This window comes from Alternaria burnsii (genome assembly GCF_013036055.1).
Source record: "Alternaria burnsii strain CBS107.38 chromosome Unknown 705, whole genome shotgun sequence".
In the NCBI taxonomy this organism is placed as follows: domain Eukaryota; kingdom Fungi; phylum Ascomycota; class Dothideomycetes; order Pleosporales; family Pleosporaceae; genus Alternaria; species Alternaria burnsii.
In genome coordinates, this window is record NW_024066107.1 from 1,093,742 (window position 1) to 1,110,402 (window position 16,661).

General features: G+C 52.7%; 5 protein-coding genes across 5 annotated transcripts; 3 read left to right on the plus strand and 2 right to left on the minus strand.

The window, feature by feature from the left end:
• Positions 1-24: 24 nt before the first annotated feature.
• GT037_000411 (abc multidrug transporter) lies at positions 25-4,923 on the plus strand (the record flags this gene model as incomplete). The annotated part of the gene is made up of 3 exons (XM_038925458.1): positions 25-2,367; positions 2,418-3,389; positions 3,445-4,923. 3 exons carry the CDS (start codon positions 25-27, stop codon positions 4,921-4,923), a joined length of 4,794 nt encoding a protein of 1,597 aa, XP_038791314.1.
• Positions 4,924-6,570: 1,647 nt separating this feature from the next.
• GT037_000412 (glycoside hydrolase family 3 protein) lies at positions 6,571-9,077 on the plus strand (the record flags this gene model as incomplete). The annotated part of the gene is made up of 2 exons (XM_038925459.1): positions 6,571-6,742; positions 6,793-9,077. 2 exons carry the CDS (start codon positions 6,571-6,573, stop codon positions 9,075-9,077), a joined length of 2,457 nt encoding a protein of 818 aa, XP_038791315.1.
• An 886-nt stretch (positions 9,078-9,963) lies between these two features.
• On the plus strand, positions 9,964-11,302 carry GT037_000413 (cdc73-domain-containing protein; the record flags this gene model as incomplete). The annotated part of the gene is made up of 2 exons (XM_038925460.1): positions 9,964-10,581; positions 10,637-11,302. 2 exons carry the CDS (start codon positions 9,964-9,966, stop codon positions 11,300-11,302), a joined length of 1,284 nt encoding a protein of 427 aa, XP_038791316.1.
• Positions 11,303-11,698: 396 nt separating this feature from the next.
• On the minus strand, positions 11,699-14,175 carry GT037_000414 (3-isopropylmalate dehydratase; the record flags this gene model as incomplete). The annotated part of the gene is made up of 4 exons (XM_038925461.1): positions 11,699-13,819; positions 13,866-13,940; positions 13,994-14,025; positions 14,076-14,175. 4 exons carry the CDS (start codon positions 14,173-14,175, stop codon positions 11,699-11,701), a joined length of 2,328 nt encoding a protein of 775 aa, XP_038791317.1.
• An 876-nt stretch (positions 14,176-15,051) lies between these two features.
• GT037_000415 (udp-c-1-phosphate transferase) lies at positions 15,052-16,530 on the minus strand (the record flags this gene model as incomplete). The annotated part of the gene is made up of 3 exons (XM_038925462.1): positions 15,052-15,800; positions 15,854-16,248; positions 16,298-16,530. 3 exons carry the CDS (start codon positions 16,528-16,530, stop codon positions 15,052-15,054), a joined length of 1,377 nt encoding a protein of 458 aa, XP_038791318.1.
• Positions 16,531-16,661: the final 131 nt, after the last annotated feature.

Genomic DNA, 16,661 nt, shown 5'->3' on the forward strand with positions numbered 1-16,661 from the left:
CAGCACTCGCCGCTGCAAACCACCATGGCTGACTTCAAGTCCAACGGCGAGGCTAACATGTCGGATACGTCATACTCTCATCAAACACAAACCCATAATACTGCCCAATCAGGGTCAGAATCTCAGACTCCTGCCCATGGTGTTGTTCGAACCGCTTCTGGCCGCGAAACCTACTTTCCCGATGGCCATGCTCATGGCAACCATGGACTCTTCTCATCGCATTCTTACACACAAGAAAGATCAACATCGGCAGGACATGGATTGTTCTCTTCCACCGAAGCGTCCCAATCTCACCCTACGGGAGAGGAGGTTGTGCCTCTCGAGAAAGTCAACACATCAAGCTCATCCGACTCTTCGGAAACAAAATTCGGATCCAACGGGGAGTCACGAAAAGTAAAGCGAACCGCTACTTCATCCTCATCCGACGATGTGGCTGCAGGCATGCTTCAGCGTCGTGTCACCCGCTCTGAAATCGACGACGATGGCAGGCGGGAGTTGGCACGCATCTTCACATCAGCTTCGAGAGTGACACAGCAGATGAGCATTGCGCAGCCCAATGACCCACGAGTGGACCCCTCCAATGAGGCCTTTGATCTCAGCAGATTTCTGAACATGTTCCGGAACCAGCTTGAGGGTGAGGGTATCGAGATGAAGAAAGTCAACGTTGTCTACAAGAACCTCAACGTTTTCGGTTCCGGTAAGGCTCTTCAGCTTCAGGACACCGTCGCGGATCTTTTCATGATGCCTTTCCGAGCGAAGGAAATATTCGGCAAGTCAGAACGCAAGCAGATTCTACACAGCTTCGACGGTATCATCCGAGCCGGCGAGCTTTGTGTAGTACTCGGACGTCCCGGATCTGGTTGCTCAACTCTCCTGAAGGCTCTCACTGGTGAGCTTCATGGTCTGGAGACAGATGACTCACTCATCCATTACAACGGCATTCCCCAAGAGCGCATGCGCAAAGAGTTCAAGGGCGAGACAGTATACAACCAGGAAGTCGACAAGCACTTCCCTCATTTGACTGTAGGTCAGACTCTCGAGTTCGCTGCGGCTGTCAGAACGCCATCGAACCGACCCGGTGGAGCTAGCCGCGATGAGTTCTCACAGTTCATGGCCAAAGTCGTCATGGCCGTGCTTGGACTGAGTCACACCTACAACACCAAGGTTGGAAACGACTTCGTCCGCGGTGTTTCTGGTGGAGAGAGGAAGCGAGTATCAGTTGCCGAGATGTTGCTGGCTGGCGCCCCCTTCGCGGCCTGGGATAACTCAACTCGTGGATTAGACTCAGCTACTGCGCTGAAGTTCGTGAAAGCTTTGAGGGTCGGCTCCGATCTGGCTGGAGGTGCTGCTGCGGTGGCCATCTACCAGGCTAGTCAGAGCGTGTACGACCAGTTCGACAAAGCCGCTGTTCTTTACGAAGGTCGTCAAATCTACTTTGGACCTGCTAGCGAGGCGAAAGCCTACTTCGAGCGTCAAGGATGGTACTGCCCACCTCGACAGACTGCTGGAGATTTCCTCACAGCCGTCACCAACCCAGATGAGCGAAAACCTAGGGAGGGTATGGAGAACAAGGTACCACGCACGCCAGAAGACTTTGAGAAGTACTGGCGCGACTCACCCGAGTACAAAGCCCTACTTGAGGAAATCAAGGACTTCGAAGCCGAAAACCCAGTCAACGAGCACGGCACTCTAGAGACACTGCGCCAACAGAAAAACTACATCCAGGCCAAACATGCCCGCCCCAAGTCTCCCTACCTCATCAGTGTCCCTATGCAAATCAAGCTCAATACACGACGAGCATACCAGCGTATTTGGGGCGACGTAGCCTCTACAGCCACACAAGCCGGTCTTAACGTTATCATCGCTCTCATCGTCGGTTCCATCTACTTCGGTCACTCCAATGGCTCCAGCTCGTTCCAAGGTCGTGGAGCCGTCATCTTCTTGGCCATTCTCTTCAACGCCCTTACGTCCATTGGTGAAATCTCAGGTCTATACGCCCAGCGGCCTATCGTTGAGAAGCACAACTCGTATGCATTCTACCATCCATCGACCGAAGCTATTGCTGGTATTGTTGCCGATATACCCGTCAAGTTTATACAGGCTGTAGTCTTCAACATTATTTTGTACTTCCTGGCACAGCTTCGGTACACCGCTGGACAGTTCTTCTTGTTCTTCATCGTCACATATATGGCAACCTTCGTCATGGCAGCTATTTTCCGCACAACTGCAGCCGTTACGAAAACAGCGTCGCAGGCCATGGCAGGCGCCGGTGTCTTGGTGCTTATCCTAGTTATCTACACTGGTTTCGTTATTCGCATCCCCCAGATGCCTGATTGGTTTGGCTGGATTCGATGGATCAATCCCATTGTAAGCTTGTTGCTCGCTCTTCTACCATCAAATGCTAACACTTTCTCTAGTTCTATGCATTCGAAATTCTCCTCGCCAACGAGTTCCATGGGGTCAACTTCCCTTGTGATAGCTTCATCCCTTCGGGTCCCGGATATTCCACAAATGGCAACTCGTTCATCTGTGACACTCAGGGTGCAGTTGCTGGACAGACGTTTATCAATGGTGATAGCTTCATCGAGGTTTCGTACTCGTACTCCTGGAGCCATGTTTGGCGCAACTTTGGCATCCTTTGGGCTTTCCTGATCTTCTTCTTGGTTACCTACTTCATCGCCGTTGAGGTCAACTCTTCCACATCCAACACGGCTGAGCAACTCGTCTTCCGACGTGGTCACGTTCCAGCTTACATGCAACCTGGTTACAGCAAGGGTTCAGATGAGGAAGCTGGAGCCGCTGGACATGGTGAGAATGAAGGTGCTGGCGATGTCAGTGCTATTGAGGAACAAAAGGGTGTTTTCACTTGGCGCGATGTCGTCTACGATATCGAGATCAAGGGTGAGCCACGCCGATTGCTCGACCATGTCTCTGGTTTCGTCAAGCCTGGAAGTATGACCGCCCTTATGGGTGTCTCAGGAGCTGGAAAGACTACACTTTTGGATGTTCTGGCTCAGCGAACCACCATGGGTGTCATTACAGGCGATATGTTCGTCAACGGCAAGCCTCTCGACCCCGCATTCCAACGCTCGACCGGTTACGTTCAGCAACAGGATCTTCATCTTGAGACCTCAACCGTCCGCGAAGCATTGCAATTTTCCGCCATGTTGCGCCAGCCCAAGACTGTCAGCAAGAAGGAGAAGTACGATTACGTTGAAGAAGTCATCAAGATGCTGAACATGTCCGACTTTGCCGAAGCTGTTGTTGGTGTTCCTGGCGAGGGCCTGAACGTTGAACAGCGCAAGCTTTTGACAATTGGTGTTGAACTCGCTGCCAAGCCGAAGTTGTTGCTCTTCCTTGACGAGCCCACTTCGGGTCTCGATTCACAGGTCAGTATTTTCACACCAATCTATACCTTGCCGATGATTGCTAACTTCTGTACAGAGTTCCTGGTCTATCATCGCCTTCCTCCGCAAGCTCAGCAATGCCGGCCAAGCCATTCTTTGTACCATCCATCAGCCCAGCGCTATTCTCTTCCAAGAGTTCGACCGTCTCCTCTTCCTTGCCCGTGGCGGTAAGACTGTCTACTTCGGCGACCTTGGCGAGAACTCCCGAACACTTCTTGAGTACTTCGAGAACCATGGTGCACGTGCCTGTGGTGAGGATGAGAACCCGGCTGAGTACATGTTGGAGATCGTCAACGCTGGCAAGAACAACAACGGTGAGGACTGGTTCGACGTCTGGAAAGCGAGCGAAGAAGCAAAGGGTGTTCAGCAGCAGATCGATCAACTCCATGAATCCAAGAAACATGAGAACCTCGATATTGCATCGGAGACCGGCGGAGGCGAGTTCGCCATGCCATTGACAACACAAATTGTGGAGTGCACATATCGTGCTTTCCAGCAATATTGGCGCATGCCTAGTTACGTCATGGCTAAGTTTGGTCTCTGCACCATCGCTGGTCTCTTCATCGGTTTCTCCTTCTATCAAGCCAACACGACGCTTGCAGGCATGCAGACTATCATCTTCTCGGTCTTCATGCTTACAACCATCTTTTCGTCGCTTGTACAACAGATCCAACCCCTCTTCATCACGCAACGTTCTCTCTACGAGTCCCGCGAGAGGCCATCAAAGGCTTACAGCTGGATCGCCTTCATGGTTGCCAACGTCATTGTTGAGATCCCATACGGCGTTATCGCTGGTATCCTTACCTTCGCAACTTTCTACTACCCGGTCGTGGGCGCGAGCCAGTCCAGTGAACGTCAAGGCTTGGTTTTGCTGTTCTGCGTGCAACTGCTCATTTACACGTCCACCTTTGCCGATATGACCATCGCAGCGCTACCCAACGCTGAAACAGCATCAGGTCTCGTCTCGCTGCTCACACTTATGAGTATCCTCTTCAACGGTGTTTTGCAGCCTCCGAGCCAACTTCCTGGGTTCTGGTTATTCATGTACCGCGTCAGTCCGTTCACGTACTGGATCGGTGGAATGGTCTCGACTATGCTTTCTGGTCGACAGGTTATTTGTAGCGCGCAAGAAGTTTCCGTCTTCGACCCACCGGCTGGCCAGACATGCGGCGCTTATCTAGCCGATTACGCTGCTGCCGCGGGCGGTACCATCCAGAACCCGGAGGCGACCACTAGCTGCAACTACTGCTCGTTGAGCAACGCGGACCAGTTCTTGGCGGGTTCGTCCATCTACTACGGCGAGCGATGGAGGAACTTCGGCATCATCTTCGCCTTCATCGGTTTCAACATTTTCCTTGCTATTCTTACTTACTACCTGTTCCGTGTTGCCAACCTCAAGAACCTTTTCCACAAGAAGAAGGGTTCTGCTAAGGCGAAGGAGAGTGTGGAGAAGGCAGCGCAACAGGGTGGACATCCTGGAGAGCGAAGTGGAGAGAAGGATGCTGGCACCGCTTGAGCTCCATAAAGTTGGTGGTCTCAGAGAGAGGTGTAGTTCTCTTTCGTACCTATAGATCTTTGGGTTATTTGATTTAATCAGTATAATTAATACTAATTCCTATGTTCAAATCTTTGGCTTGCGTTTCTCAGATGACGATATTTGTAAATGTAGGCGTGACGGCGACAAAAACGGTCCAGATGCAGTTCTACCATAGCCTCGGTACATGTAGTCTCCTTGGTACATCCATGGAGGCTTCGGCCCGTTATAGCTTCGAGCGGTGTTCTCGAATGACTCGTCTTTGAGCCTCATGAAAGCAAGACCGGTACTAGAAGACAGTAGAGAGAAGCTATGGCATGTGAAATCTCGCAAGTTACCGAGAGGTCATGAGTGCACGCCTTGACCGTTATGTCGAAGCAAGGGTCGTTCCCTGCAGGCTCAATTAAGTACGTACGTATGAATACGATCACGATCCAGTCACTCCCTCAGTATGGTACAGTTCCCGCAATAGCGGCTCAATAAGGACGATGTGGAGTTGGAAACTCTTAAATGCTTAACCAGTCCTCATACCAGATTGAGTATCCCGAAAACGTCTTGTTCACTGATTCATAACATTACGTACGGGTAGTCCACTACGCATAGGCAAAAACAATGCGGTATTCTTAACCAAGAACGGTTTTCGGCTGCCGCGATGCGAGAATTTCCATGCTGCCAATAATTTGACCTGACGATCTACGCTCGACTTGAGGCTCAACTTCGGCCCAGAACGTTTTGCGGGGAAGTCTCTTGTGGAGCTCCGGAGCGATCCCCATGTCGCGATGCTGGGGTTTTCCAAGGATGCGTTTCTGAGGTCGGTTTAGCGTCTACCGAATTTCACCACTTGCTCCGACGCTTGCTCCATGCACCGAAAATTTCTCTTCATCCGGGACCTCGTGACGATGCTTACCGATGGTCGTCGGGACTTTTCGTCGGCAACACAGAACTTCCAAGATCTCGCCCCGCTTTCTAATGAACAGACAAGCCTGGAGACGTGGAGCTTGGCTGTGCATGGTCGCATTTTGCGCGGTTTCCCCATGTGCATGAGTCGTGATGGAAGGTGTACCGATGTGTTATGCGGAGACGGATACCGAAGAATACTCTCTCGATGAAACCTCGAGTTCCAGAGTGATGGTTCGTAGCACGTGGAGGAGACAGCATCCTCCAGGATTTGACGCGCGAAAGAGCTAACCCTGCGTAGTCGACTGCAGCACCTCGAAGCGACTCGCTGTCACGAGTCATGTACTACACTCACGATCCCCGCAGATTCGCGCGAGTCAATCAATCCACTCCGACCTCTTCGTTATTCTTTCTCCACAAGCATCTGCCGACGCGCATACAGACGTCCGACCAGAATCTTGGCAACCGCTATGCCGCCTTGAAATGACGTCGTCTGCCTCGAACCCAGGACGCCATTGGTATGGTACGGGTATGTGGAGACTCCGCAACCCGGACGGGCAAACTTCGGTACATGGTTGTGGCTGCCTCACTGGCTTCTAGCTGTATGATTCGGATCGTGAACTGCCACCGGACGGACGATTGTGCGCCGAGAGAGAAGCAGTATATAAGTACTGCGGTGTAGAATGACAATGGCTATCCAGGCACTCGATTCACCTTCGACAATCCGGAATCATGGCACCTTCTCTCGTCTCTGCAGTGCTCAAGGGCTCTGCCCTCCTGGCTGCAGTCAATGCCCAGAACTTCGCTGGTAGCGGCCGTGACGAAGATGCGTTTGAGTACGTACAGCCGGTCAACACTACTATCTTGACCGAGTATGGTTCCTCACCACCTGTTTACCCTTCGCGTAAGTTATCCTCTATCACCCACTATGGCCATGAATCTAACACTTTGCAGCAAACATCACTGGCGCTGGTGGCTGGGAGATGGGTCTTGAGAAAGCGAAAGCTTTCGTAGCCCAGCTCACTGTTGAGGAGAAGGCCGACATGGTCACTGGTCAAGCCGGACCTTGCGTTGGCAATATCGTTGCTATCCCCCGCCTTGGCTTCCCTGGCCTGTGTCTTCAGGATGGACCTCTTGGAATCCGTGTTGCCGACTACGCCAGCGTCTTCTCTGCTGGTGTATCTGCTGGAGCTACATGGGACAAGGACATTATGTACGAACGTGGTCACGCCATGGGTAGTGAGTTCAAGGCCAAGGGCTCTCAGATCTTCTTGGGCCCTGTTGCTGGTCCTCTTGGACGTTCTGCCTACGCAGGCCGCAACTGGGAAGGATTCTCCTCAGACCCTTACCTCAGCGGTGTAGCTATGGAGAAGACCATCACCGGTATTCAGGACGCGGGTGTGCAAGCCTGCGCAAAGCACTGGGTTGGCAACGAGCAGGAAATTCTCCGCAACCCCCTCTACGAGAACGAGAACGACAACACAGAGGCAACTACTGCAGCTCTCTCATCCAACATCGATGACCGTACCATGCACGAGCTCTACATGTGGCCTTTCGCCAACGCAGCCAAGGCCCGTGCCGCCAGTTTCATGTGCTCATACCAGAGGATCAACGGATCTTACGGATGCCAGAACTCTGCCTCACAGAACGGTCTGCTCAAGACTGAGCTTGGTTTCCAAGGATACGTTATGTCTGATTGGGGTGCCACCCACACCGGTGTTGCTGCCATCGAGGCCGGTCTTGACATGAACATGCCTGGTGGACTTGGTGCCTACGGTCTGAACTTTGGCACCCCCTCTTACTTTGGTGGCAACATCACTCTTGCTGTCAACAACGGCAGTCTCGACATGTCCCGTGTCGACGACATGGTTATGCGTATCATGACCCCTTACTTCCAGCTCGGCCAAGATCAGGACTTCCCCTCCGCCGACCCCTCAGGTGCTGACCTCAACACCTTCTCGCCCCGCAGCACTTGGACCCGCGAATACAACCTCACTGGCGAAGTTAGCCGTGATGTCCGTGGCAACCACGGTGAGCTGATCCGCCGACACGGTGCCGCCGGCAGCGTTCTCCTTAAGAACGTTGACCGTACCCTGCCTCTCAAGGCTCCTCGCAACGTCGCTATCTTCGGTAACGACGCAGGCGAGCCAGTCCGCAGCTCCGTCCTCAACCAGCAGAACTACGAGTACGGTAGTCTCCTCGCTGGTGGTGGCTCTGGTACCGGTCAATTCACCTACATGATCACCCCTCTCCGTGCCATTCAGGACCGCGTCGCTGCTGATGGTGGTATCACCCAGTCCTTCCTCAACAACACTCACATCATCTCCAACAACGTCAGTCAGCTTGTCATTCCCCGCTCCATCCCCGATGTCTGCATTGTCATGCTCAAGACTTGGGCTGAGGAGGGTGCTGACCGTGCTCATCTCGCAAACGACTGGGATGGTGACGAGGTTGTCGAGTCTGTTGCTTCTTTCTGCAACAACACTGTCGTCGTTACTCACTCTGCTGGTGTCAACACCCTTCCATGGTCTGACCACCCCAACGTTACCGCTATCCTCGCTGCCCACTTCCCTGGTCAGGAGTCTGGAAACTCGCTCGTCGACATTCTCTACGGACACGTCAACCCTTCTGGTCACCTTCCTTACACTATTGCCAACAACGGCTCTGACTGGAACGCCCCTCCCACCACTGCTATCAATACCACTGGATACGCTGACTGGCAGAGCTGGTTCGACGAGAAGCTCGAGATTGACTACCGCCACTTCGACCTCAAGAACATGTCTGTTCGCTACGAATTCGGTTTCGGTCTCTCGTACACCACCTTTGAGATCTCCGACATTGAGTCTTCCCCTCTTGAGCACAACATCACTTCTCACCCTGAGCAGCTCCCCATCCAGCCCGGTGGTAACCCCGCTCTCTGGGAGAGTCTCTACAACGTCACTGTTTCTGTTGCCAACACTGGTGATGTTGCCGGTGCCACTGTTCCTCAGCTTTACGTCGGCCTTCCCTCTTCCGCGCCTGCTGGCACACCCATTCGTCAGCTCCGCGGTTTCGAGAAGGTCTACCTTGAGAAGGGTGAGAGCCAGAAGGTTTCCTTTGAGCTTCATCGCAGGGACTTGAGCTACTGGGACATTGTCAGCCAGCAGTGGGTTATCCCTGAGGGCGAGTTCACCATCTGGGTTGGTCTCAGCAGCCGTGACCTGAAGGTTCAGGACAGTTTCACTGTTGTCAGTCAGTAGATATTCCCAAGAGGGACTAGCCTGTGATCTTAGTTTAACGACCACGCTACGATAATGTATAAGTTTAACGTTCAACTCTACCTTCCTTGTGAAGATCAATCCTATTCTCATGCTAACCGCTTAATTTGCGCTAGGTGAGCAGACTTGAGGATGAAAAGGCTACTTATTATCGCTCTGTGATTTGATAAAGCCAGCAGTACGTTGCGGGCCTCCAGAGTATTGTAATATATGGAGAAAATTAGAGGCGAAGCAAACAAGTTCTCATTGTTGCAATAGGATATAGTCATTACCCATTTCCAATAAGACTGATCAACTTGTGATTGACATATCACCACCAAAGCTCCATCGCTTCACCAAAAAGTACTCTTCATCAAGCAGTTGCTTGGTGGTGCGTGGAATTTCCCTAGCAATCACCTTCATCAGTTCTTGTTTGTAAATCTGTCGTACAGATCGTTGGAGCATACGATCAATCATCTTGTTCGTCACTGCAGCGCTTGACGCCGGATCCACCATCCAATCGGAGAGGATTACTGCAGACATGTTTTCGCTTTCGGCAAGGTAGAAGGCGGTGTGGGAGCTGTCACCACAAAAACGGGGTAGAACTAGAGACGAGAGACGAGATAACTCTATTGCGGAAACTGTGCCATACTAAGGGGGTGACTGGATTGTGTGCCTTGTTGACTCAGAAGATGAAGACATAGTTGTGCTGGTGGAGTGAAGACGCAAGCGGAAGTCCGAGGCACGTTCCAATCGGAGAAACCCCGGCATCCTCCCCGAAAGTGCAATCGCATAGTCGCGAACTCAAGCTCCCAGCATCAACGCCAAAGAGCCACCACCCCCAGTTTCCAGCTTCCTCACACGCGCACGACGCGCCAATCGCTTCAAAATGGCTGCAGCAGAAGCCGAAGTCGCAGATGCGCTCTACAACCTCCGCCTGAGCATCAAAGCCAGCGCAACACCCATCCTCACCACGAGCGCCGAACCTACACCTGCCGACACCGTCGCTGATCTCTCCATCGCAACACACGTCTCCTTCAATACCGACTCCGGCGACCACAGAGTGTTTGCGCTGAACACACCCACGCGATTCGCCCCAGATGGCAAGGCGGTTGATTTGCGCAGCTGCTACTTCGCGTGGCTGAACAAGGACGCTTCTGTTACCGACTACTTCGCCGCTGTCCAGACAATCAACGAGGAGCTGCCAAGCGGTGCGGGAGGAAGTGTGCAGAATTTGACCTTCGCGCAGAAGATTGAGCTTATTGCTTGGTTGAGCGGAGAGACGGAGAGCAGTGATAGCATCGCTCCTATAGATGAAGGCGCCCTGGCTGCAGCCGCTGGTGATGCGGCGGCGATTGCAGGTGGAAAGGGCGTTCCAGTTGATGGAGGAAGGGGCACCAAGGTAGGGAGCGCGGGCAAGATGGTGGATGCGCGGTTACTGCAAATCTACGACGGAGAAAGGAAGATGGGAGACCACAACAGCGTGCTGAGAGGTACCAAGAACGTCGTATGTATCACCCAGCTTGCTAATATCGTCACAACGGTAGACTAACACATACCAGGACTTCTCATCTTACCGCAAGATTGCCAGTACATTCCTCCGCTCACGCCCCGACGCCAACAAAATCCCTGCGCCTCAACCTGCCCTGGTCGCGAACCTCCAAAAGCGTACTCAGCGCCGTCTGCAACCCATTATCCTCCTTTCTCCATCCGCCTCGTCCCTCCTCCGCACCTCGAACGTAAAAACCTTCCTGAGCGACGGCATCTTCATCCCACCCAATACCACAGACTCGTCCAGCACATCTGCCTCAGCAAACATGATCCAGATCCAACGTCTCCTCCCCTCCATCTCCTCACAACCGTTGACATTCATCTGCGTCGACTCCACCGCCAGTTTCAAGCCTACATACTGGAGCCGTGTAGTTGCCATCTTCACTACAGGCCAGCTCTGGCAATTCAAGAGCTACAAGTACACACAGCCAGCTGAGCTTTTTGCAAACTACCCGGGTATTTTTGTGGGCTGGAGCTCAGAAGAGCCACCGGAGACGGTCAAGCAGCTGGGTAGGGGTGTGCTGCCTGTAGGCGTAGACAAGTGGACGGGAAGCGAAAAGGGTAGGTGGAGGGATCGCGAGGTTGTAGAGAGAATTTGGGGCAGGATCGAGGAGGGTATGCGGAAGGGCGGCTGGACTAGAGATGGACCTGGTCTCGCTGGGCAGCAGGGACGATAAGAATCGAGACTATGTGTGCCTTGATAGGAGTCGAGTTTGTATCGATATGTTACGGAAGTCTATGCTGGGGTTCCCGGGTGTTTAGGCGTTGGATTACCATGCATGGTCGGCATAGCGTGCGGTGTATACCTTCCAAAAGCTGGTTTCGCGTGTACTAGATTTGACGGAAGAACAAATTCAACGTATAATAGCGACACTTTCAGACCACTCAACTAACATACAATCGGTTGTGACAGTCATTCATTCATGTGTCATTCAAATCCGTGATATCTCATCCCAATTAGAAACACCTTTGATCCAAAACCCGCAGAGCAGCCGCTCGCCAGATGTAAACGATAACTCCTGATAGATAGACCGAGGTCTTAACTTTTTTTTTCTCCCTCTAACCTGTGCCATCTACCACTCCAGTGGTTCAGTAATCTCCTCTCCACGGTTGGTCTTGGGCACCGGTTGCGCCTGGACCTTGACCGGTCCGCGTCCATGCCTCTTCAAGTAGCCACTTCCATCCAGCCAAGGCCAGACGGCTGTGCGCTTCTGCTCATGCTTCTCGATCTTGTCGACGTTGGCCATGGTCAGGCCAATATCATCGAGTCCGTTGACAAGGCAGTGTTTCCTGAACTCCTCAACTTCAAACTTGGCCAGTTCGGTTCCATCCGCAGCACGGATGACTTGGTTGGGAAGGTCGACTTCGATTTCTTTGCCAGCGTTCGCCTCGTCAGCGACGCGTTTCAGGAGAGCCTCGTCTGCGATACGGATGGGCAGCATGCCGTTCTTGAAGGTGTTGTTGAAGAAGATATCGCCGAAAGATGGGGCGATGATGCACTTTATGCCGAAATCGAGGAGCGCCCAGGGTGCGTGCTCGCGACTTGAACCGCAGCCAAAGTTGGGTCCTGTGCATACTAGAATCTTTGAGTTGCGGTAAGGCTCCTTGTTCAATACAAAAGATGGGTCTTCCTTGTCACTGCCAGCTTCGTAGCGCCAGGCGTGGAAGAGAGCACTGCCGAGACCAGAGCGCTTGATGGTCTTGAGGAACTGCTTAGGGATAATGGCGTCGGTGTCGATGTTTGCCACATCCATAGGCGCTGCGTATCCGCGAAGAGTCTCGAACTTGGGCATACCGGCTGGGGCGCTGCCTGTGCTGCTGGTGTTCGAGGCAGTATGCTGAGGTCCGGAGCTGGGAAGGTCCATAATCTTTTCGAACTCTTCGTCACTGCTGGGAGGCTCGACTTGAGCGTCCAGCTCAATCTTCGGTGAGCCCTTAGCCTGTGCCGGAGCCTGCGGGGCGAGTTTCCGTACATCGGCAAGGTTTCCTACGATAGCGGCGGCGGCGGCCATAGCAGGCGACATGAGATGTGTCCGGCCACCCGCACCCTGTCGGCCCTCAAAGTTTCGGTTGGAGGTTGACGCACATCGCTCGCCAGGGGACAAAATGTCGGGGTTCATGCCCAAGCACATTGAGCATCCAGCCTCTCTCCACTCGAACCCGGCATCACTAAAGATCTTGTCAAGACCTTCAGCCTCTGCCTGCTTCTTGACCAGACCAGAACCGGGGACGATCATAGCACGCTTGATGTTGGAAGCCACCTTTTTACCCTCAACAATTTGAGCAGCTGACCGAAGATCCTCGATACGAGCATTTGTGCAGGATCCGATAAAGATCTTGTCAAGGGGAATCTCCTGCATCGGGGTGCCGGCAGTCAGGCCCATGTACTTCAGAGCACGTTCGCACGCCAGCTTCTTGGTCGCATCCTCAAAGTCGTCGGGTCCAGGTACAACGCCAGTGATGGGGATGACATCCTGAGGCGAAGTGCCCCAAGAGACTGTCGGGGCAATGTCCTTTGCGTCAATCAAGACCTCAATGTCGTATTTGGCGCCCTCGTCGGACTTGAGTCCAAGCCAGTAGTTGCAAGCTTTCTTCCACTCCGGGCTGTCGACCTTGGGCGCAAGGGGCTTTCCCTTGAGATAATCGATAGTGATCTGATCAGGCGCGATCATACCAGCTCGTGCGCCACCTTCGATTGACATGTTGCAAATCGACATACGCGCCTCCATGCTCAAGCCGCGGATAGCCGAGCCACAGAACTCGATGACGGCACCTGTTCCTCCAGCCGTGCCAATCTTGCCAATGACGTGCAGGATAATGTCCTTGCTGCCAACACCAGGTCCGAGTTCTCCGTCGACCTGAACCTTCATGTTCTTACTCCGCTGTGTGATGATGGTCTGGGTGGCCAAGACGTGTTCTACCTCGCTGGTACCGATACCAAAGGCGAGAGCACCGAAAGCGCCATGTGTGGATGTGTGACTGTCACCGCATACGACTGTGGTGCCGGGCAGCGTGAAGCCCTGTTCAGGTCCGATGATGTGCACGATACCCTGCCTCTTGTCGTCAAGGCCAAAGTATGTGAGGTCGAAGGCCTTGACGTTCTCCTCGAGAGTCATGCATTGTAACCGCGAGTCGGTCTCTTCGATGAATTTCTCGGTCGTGGTGAGGTTTTTCCGCGAGGCGGTAGGGATGTTCTGTTGCTGTTAGTCGCTGATGTATTCCCCGGGATGGGGAACATACGTGGTCGACTGTGGCGAGGGTGCAGTCTGGTCTTCGTACTCGGCGGCCGGCGTTTCGGAGACCCTCGAATGCTTGCTGTGGTTGTATAAGCGTGCGCACTCAAGTTACAGATTGCGAGATCTGCCTACTGGTGATGTCACTTCGTGGACAAGATGCCTATCTGCGCAGCAGTCAGCACAGAACAAGTAGGCTACACAGCGCAGTACATACCAATATACAGAAGGATTGTGCCATCCTCCTTCTCTTCGACGATGTGGTCTTCAAAGACCTTGTCGTACAGGGTCTGCGGTGGTTTCACTGCAGACGGCATTTTGAATATATACGGGTTATGAGTAGTACAATAAATTCAATTTGAGTGCACTGAAAAGTTGAGAAGGAGCAATAGAAGTAAGAGACACTCGGCAAGGGCAGGTACCGGCTTAAATGAGGCGCATGTGGGAACTCAAATCGCTGGAAGGCGAACGAGGCACAAAAAGATGCCGGCCGATGTTCGGAGTCGACGACAAGAGGGGCACAGCCGCCAATCACGCTGCGATTGATGACGGACCACCTCGGCCTCCATCGCTGTCGGGCTGCGTTATTTCACTATCTAGTAGGTGATAATTCACGATGCTGATCTTGAGCCATTAGAGACGCAAGGAACCTTGCCGCGCATCTCGTCTGGCGCTGAGAGAGCTACTCTAGGCACTGTTTCCGCTACCGATGACGACGTTCACGTGCGAAGAGGTCCGACTCTGCCCCGCATCGTGCATGCCCCACTGCACCGCCTCCCGATCCATCTGCAACAGTCAGCCAATTTCCCAGCCCTCCGATTTGACGTTTCATGAGCATGTCTCCAGGACAGCTAACGTTTCCCTGGCTAACCCACACGTTTGCCCAAGCGTTGTGATGTTGAACGTAGGACTTTACAAACGGTGCAAATGTTTGCGAGAGGCGGTCAATTGGGGAAAAAAGGAAACCACTTCGATAGGCGCGCGAATTGCTTATTTCGATAGGAATCCTTCGATGGAATCAATACTCCTTCTTCAACTTCAGACCTATCAGGGCACGGTAAGCAGCATATGTCGAAGTCATATATCAGGACATTGCCGGCCGGCCTGTGTAAGATATGACTTTAAGTGACAACGCCATGTGAATAGTTTACATGTCCCACGAACCCTCAATCTATACATACATATCCGTACATCTACAGATTGTCCGCGGTGAAGATAAGCAAAGCCATCCTATGTCGTACAAACAGCCCTAGAACTCCGACCGCGAACTGGAACGCGAGCAAACCCATGGCTAAGCGGTCTTCCCGCATTGGACCGAACCATACTAACCATAAATTGATTAGTGTAAAGTTGCTCGACGAAACCACCTGCCCCTTCGCATCAATCTCAACATCAAGCATCCGAAGCCGGTGCAGCACCTTGAGGCTCTCCGCTATCGGTCGTCGTAATGGTTTGGTAAATTCGACGCGCGATGGCTCCAGTAGTCCTGTCCGTGCGTTGAAATGCGGAAGCCGATGTCGGGGACATGGTACGATATGGAAGAGCTGGGGTGCCGAGTAGACGAAGTTGAACGCTTGTGGTATGAGCAGCAAGATCAGCGTTTTACTGAAATGGCCGAGGATAGCGACTACAGCGAATACCATGCCCGCAAAATAGCAGTAAGTATCCCCCACAAACACCTTTGCTGGATACCAGTTGTGCATCAGTAGAGCCAGCGAGACACCGATAAATGGTAGTAGCAGATACAGCGAGAACAGATGAGAGTCTGTTGCCGGATGCGGATACGTCGTAAATGGCGAGAGATAGAGCATGTCGTTGCCCACAATCAGGACTGCGATGACTATAGACTGAGCCACCTCGATACCGTTGATACCCGCCAGGATGTTGATGCTATTTGAGGAGAAGATGGACATAAGCGCCATGTAGACATAGTACAGCCAGCCTGGACATGTATCAGTACCTAGTTTCGTAATCATGCTTGACATGAATGCATACCTAGATCAAAGAGTTCGCCTAAGTAAGGTCTCAATGGTACCGGGACAACCATCTGTGTGACGCCAAAGTCGACAAAGTAGACGACGAGCATGGGAATGACTGCAAAGGCGGGGATGAGAACCTTGTGTCGCCATCTTATGTCGAACAAATCGTCACCAATTCCAAGCAGTACGATAGACTGAAGGGAGAGAATAGCGGATAGGTAAGATGCAAGCTTGTTGTGGGGAAATCTGTGTAGTAGCCTCCCGGTCTCGATCAGCTCCAATTCCTTTATGATATCCCTGTTGCCGCCCCCTGACGTTGCGACTACAATGTCCTTGTAGAAAGGCCATGGTATGAAGAAGATCAGAACGAAAAGGTACACCATCGCACACACCGCTCCCATCATCTCAGGGCTGTTTCCGTCAGTTAATTGACAAGCGGATCAGAGTACGTGGTACTTACATCTCAATCTGTTTGAGCTTGCAGAGATCTCGCCCCTTGAAGCCACGCTTCATGAAAGCATTTCCAAGCCATCGTATTAGGGCATAGCAGAACGCAAATGCTAGACCACTGAGCGCTATCGACGCAACAAGCGGCTCACCGTCACCATGAAGAGTGTTGGTCAGCACCCCAAGGCAGGCGATAGACATGGAAAGCAGTGAAAGTGTCTCTGTCGACGACAGCGCACTCGTCATGGTGACTGTAATTGTGTTGAATGCTGTGGTGACGGCGGATCTTGGCACGTAGACGCCTGTAGTTGTTGACTCCGCCCAGCCGTTTGCTGTCGCGACAATATCAGCGACGGTCGCGCAATTCCCTCACAACA